The 5271-nt window shown below is 42.5% G+C and overlaps 1 protein-coding gene across 1 annotated transcript in view; it reads left to right on the forward strand.

Moving 5' to 3' along the window:
- The window catches only part of Iars (isoleucyl-tRNA synthetase), a 70782-nt gene that overhangs the window by 55563 nt on the left and 9948 nt on the right, over positions 1-5271 (forward strand). Inside the window, exons 28-30 of the mRNA XM_013026425.1 lie at positions 735-830; positions 2360-2533; positions 4099-4204. Coding sequence (XP_012881879.1) covers positions 735-830; positions 2360-2533; positions 4099-4204 — 376 coding nt within the window. The remainder of the gene's footprint in view (positions 1-734; positions 831-2359; positions 2534-4098; positions 4205-5271) is intronic.

Raw genomic sequence — 5271 nt, forward strand, 5'->3', positions numbered from 1 at the left:
AAAAAAGCCAGAAGTGGCGCTGTGGCTCAAGTGGTAGAGTGCTAGCCTTGAGCTGAAGAGCTGAGGGACAGCGCCCAGGCCGAGTTCAGGCCCCACGACCGGACCCAGAAAAAATTAAAAAAAAAAAAAAGCTTAGCTCAAGTCTTGAGTTCAAGCCCCTTGACCAACAACAAAAAAGAGTAGTTTTTTCCCATAGACCAAAGACAGTTGTATGCCAAGCTTTGTCTCTCGGCACCTTACAAAGAAGAAACAGCTGTACCTTTTTTCAGAGATGGAGTTAAGCTAGTTACAAAGTACCCAAATAAGATAGAAACAAGATTAATTTTATTTCATTTGCTCAATCAAGTGAATGATGTCACGTTTAGAGCTTTCACTGAATTTAATTTTTTTCAATTAGTTTTTGTGTTTGTACCAGTACTGGAGCTTGAACTCCGGACCAGGGCACTGTGCCTGAGGTTTTTTTAGCTCAAGGTTAGTGCTCTACCAATTGAGCTACAGTTGCACTTGTGGATTTTTGGTGATTAATATGAAAAGAGAGTCTCACAGACTTTCCTGTCCAGGGTTGTTTTTAAACTGTGATCTCAGCCTCTTGAGTAACTAGGATTACAGGCATGGGCCACTGGAGTCTGGCTGAATTTAATTTTAAATAGAATTTTTCTAAATGCTGTTAATTTTGTTTGAAAGAAACATCCTTCCATATCTGATCATCACTGTGTGCATTGTTCCTCCTGCAGGCTTTGGTTCTATTAGATGTCACCCCTGACCAGTCAATGGTAGATGAAGGCATGGCTCGGGAAGTCATCAATCGCATCCAGAAACTTCGCAAGAAGGTCAGCTTGTAATTGAAGAATAAGCTGATGTTTTTGGATTTGTGTTTGTTTGTTTGGTTTGGCCAATGTGTTTGGAGGGCCATGTGGTTAATTGATGATGATGATTCACTGACCTGTAAATGTATTCAGATAGTAATCTGCAGCAAAGATAGGCTACTTCCTCTCTCTTACTTCCTTACTTACAGACTGAATATGATTTCTTTTGTTTCTCTGACCAAAAACTTTTTGTCACACTGTGCCTCCTTACAGCCTTTTCAGTTCACTTGGACTTCTGCTAAATTGCTTCTGTATAGGTAGCTCTGACTGCTATAGAAGGTAATCAGATTACAGTGGATGCTTCTTAGGAAACCAAAGGGCTCTGAGCACAGAGGAGAAAGATATTCAGATCTGAACACTGCCTGGAGGCCAAAGGGGGCACCAAACCCCCACTAGGTAAGAGTCAGGAAGCTCTTACTCCAGGAGACATTGATGCAAAGGAGGAGTCACACACATCTTCCTCAAACTGGTGTCTGAGACCTATGGGTCAGGGTCTAAGGAGGCTACTCCAACAGATAACAATACTTGTACATCATGTCCCAGCTGAACACCTTGTGACTAGGTTTTCAATCATTCTTTGTTTTAGCATTCATGATCATGATTAAAAAAAAGATAGCTGCCCTACCTCCAACCCTCAAGACTGGTCAGTAGAGCACAAAGCAAACCATATACTATAGTGTAGTTAGTCTTATAGATCACCTGAAGAGGTACAAATACATATGCTCTCCCATGGTTATTCAGCATAGGATCTGTCCTATTATCTGTATCTTAAGTTTGAAGGTTTTGTTTTTAAGGGAGTTGTAGTTGTTTTGGCAGTACCCATGTTTGAACTTGGCCTCATACTTGTGAGGCATGGGTATTCTACTTTTTGAGTCGTGCCTTCAGCTCTTCTTGCTTTGGTTATTTTTAACCAAACATTTTACCAAAGCTGGCTTGGACCATGTTCCTCCTAATTACACTTCCACTTCCTGCTATAGCTAGAGTAATAAATGCATACCACCACCACCATGCCAGCCTTATTGGTTGAATCTCAAAAGGAAGGCATTTTACCCCAGTTGGCCTTCAACCTTAATCCTCCCAATTTTTTTTTTCTTTATTGGTCATGGTGCTTGTGTGTGTGTGTGTGTGTCTCGTGTCTGTGTCTCTGTGTGTGTGTGTCTCGGTCGTGGGGCTTGAACTCAGTCTGGACGCCGTCCCTTCAGCTCAAGGCAAGTGCTCTACCACTTGAGCCACAGCGCCACTTCCGGTTTTCTGATGGTTAATTGGAGACAAGAATCTCACGGACTTTCCTGCCCAGGCTGGCTTTGAAGTGCAATCCTCAAATCTCAGCCTCCTGAATAGCTAGGATTGTTGAGTGCGCCACAGGCACCAGGCTTATCCTCCCAATCTTTTAGCCTCCTGTGTAACTAGGATTGCAGGCATGCGCCACTGTGCTCCAGTTATACCTTGTTATGAATTTAAATTGTTTTTAATTTTTCTAAATGCTTTTTCAGTGTAATCTGGTTCCAACTGATGAAGTAACAGTTTATTATAAGGCAAAGTCTGAAGGATACCTGAATAATGTTATTGAAAGCCACACAGAGTTCATATTTGCCACCATAAAGGCTCCTTTGAAGCCATATCCAGTCCCTACATCAGATAAAATCCTTATTCAAGAACAAACACAGGTGAGTTCTGAGTGTGCTGGACTACTGAATTTCAGATATGGTCTCACTTTACATGGTTAAATCTGGCTATTCTGGCCTACCATATGGATTGATATATTACTCAGTCCTGAAGTATTGCCTGGGTTGTCAAGCATTGAAAGGAAGCAAAACTATTCTTATAACCGTTCTCTTAGGGAAGGTGGCCATTAGGGCATGTGTGATTTGCCAGAAAATAAAATGGCTATATTGGCCTGTTTTGTCTAAAACTAGAAAATTTGGATTTGGGTAATGTTTATTAAAAGCAAACAGCTTGAAGTAGTCAGCTTTTTTCTTTTTTGCCAGTCCTGGGGCTTGAACTCAGGGCCTGGGCACTGTCTCCGAGAGTCTTTTTCTCAAGGCTAGCACTCTACCACTTGAAGCGACAGCCACTTCAGCTTTTTCTGTTTATATGGTACTAAGGAATCAAACCCAGGGCTTCATGCATGCTAGGCAAGCACTCTACCACTAAGCCACATTCCCAGCCCATATTTAGCTTTATGATAGTAGCTTATACATAACATTATGATAGCTCTTCCTGTTTTTACATCTAGGTATTATAGATGTAACTATGAAAATCAGATACCAAGACATAGAAGATAGTGGCCCATAATTCCTAAGTAGGTCATCTCTAGCATATGAGTTGAATAGTAGGACAGTGGAGAACCTAAAAGTGGTTGTATTCAATGGGATGACATGCATTGTAATTTCATTTTCCATTTTGCATATTGTTTACTTAATTGCTTTATTTTGTGCAGTATTAGAGATTGAACTCAAGGCCTAGGCATTGTGTCTTGGTTTTTTGGTGGTTAATTGGAGTTAAGAATCTCAGACTTGGTCTGGGAAGGTGGCTCAGTGGTAGAGTGCTTGCCTTGCATGCATGAGGCCCTGGGTTTGATTCCTCAGCACCACATAAGCTTTGCTTCTCCTGGCCTTGAACCAGGATCCTCCGGTCTCAGCCTCCTGAATAACTTAGATTACAGGCATGAGCCACCAGTGTCCTGCTTGTTTGTTTCTCTTTTGGCAATAACCCAGAGCATCAAATGTAAGCAAGGACTTCTTCCACTTGAGCCATACCCCAGCCCTTTTTTCTTTTCATTATTTTTCAAGTCTTTTCATTATTCAAGTCTTTTTTCAAGACTCTCTATCCAAGCCTACTTGGACCACAGTCCTCAAATTTATACCTCTCTATTAGCTAGGACAACAGGTCTGCTACTTCACCAAGTTTATTAGCTAGAGATAAAGGTCTTGCTATCTTTTTGCTTAGGCTGGCTTCAAACCACAATCCAACGAATCTATAATTCCTAAGTGGCTAGGACTACAGATGTGAGCAACCATCAGGCCTAGCTGACTTTTTTTTTTCTTTTTTAATGAAATTACATTGCTTATGTAATTAGAAAAAAATTTACATTTTTAAAAATACAGGATAAATGGAGCAGGAAATCGGGGTGTAAACTATAGCTTTTGACTTTTAATAGCTTTTGTTCATACTAAGGTGTTATTTGATGGTGGAGCACAGTGCATTTAATCATTTCCTCTCATGTGCTCAGTTAAAGGGATCTGACCTGGAAATTACACTCACTCAAGGATCATCACTGCCTGGTCCTGCTTGTGCCTATGTCAATCTTAACATTTGTGCAAATGGCAATGAACAAGGTAAGAATGAATGGCTTTTCCTCCCAGTAGTAGGGTTTAAATTGAGGCATGTATAATCTTATTTGACTTTTGGGGGGGGGGGCGGTCCAGTCATGGGGCCTGAACTCTGGGCCTAGGCACTGTCCCTCAGCTCTTCAGCTCAAGGCTACTGCTCTACCACTTGAGCCACAGCACCACTTCCAGCTTTTTTCTTTTTGCTTATGTGGTGCTGAGGAATAAAACCCAGGGCCTCATGCATGCAAGGCAAGTGCTCTTATCACTTAAGCCATGTTTCCAGTCTGGCATTTTGCTGGTTAATTTAAGATGGAGTTCATCCAATTTGTCTGCCCAGGCTGGCTTTGAACCATGATTGTCAGATCTCAGCTTCCTGATTAGCTAGGCTTATAGGCGTAAGACACTAGCACTCAGCTTATATAGCTTTTCTTTCTTTCTTCCTTCCTTCCTTTCTTTCTTTCTTTCTTTTTAATCTGTGGAAATCTGTCATAAAAAAGTTGTTGAGGGCTGGGAAGGTGGCTCCGTGGTAGAGTGCTTGCCTTGCATGCATGAGGCCCTGGGTTGGATTCCTCAGCACCACGTAAGCAGTAAAAGCCGGGAGTAGCTCTGTGGCTCAAATGGTAGAGAGCTAGCCTTGAGCTGAAGAGCTGAGGAACAGCACCCAGGCCCAGATCAGGCCCCATGACCGACCCAAAAAAAAGTAGTTGTAGAAATTGGATAACTGGGGCTGGAAAGGTGGCTCAGTGGTAGAGTGCTTGCCTTGCATGCATGAGGCCCTGGGTTCGATATCTCAGCACTACATAAGCAGAAAAAGCCACAAGTGGAGCTGTGGCTCAAGTGGTAGAGCACTAGCCTTTTGCTGAAGAGCTGAAGGACAGCACCCAGGCCCAGAGTTCAAGCCCCATGACTGGCAAAAAAAAAAGAATAATTAAGGGGCTGGGAAAGTGGCTCAGTGGTAGAGCGCTTGCCTTATATGCCTGAAACCCTGGGTTCGATTCCTCAGCACCACATAAGCAAAAAGAAAAAAGCCGGAAGTGGCGCTGTGGCTCAAGTGGTAGAGCACTAGCCTTGAG

Source organism: Dipodomys ordii, unplaced genomic scaffold, assembly GCF_000151885.1.
Source record: "Dipodomys ordii isolate 6190 unplaced genomic scaffold, Dord_2.0 Scaffold93, whole genome shotgun sequence".
NCBI lineage: Eukaryota > Metazoa > Chordata > Mammalia > Rodentia > Heteromyidae > Dipodomys > Dipodomys ordii.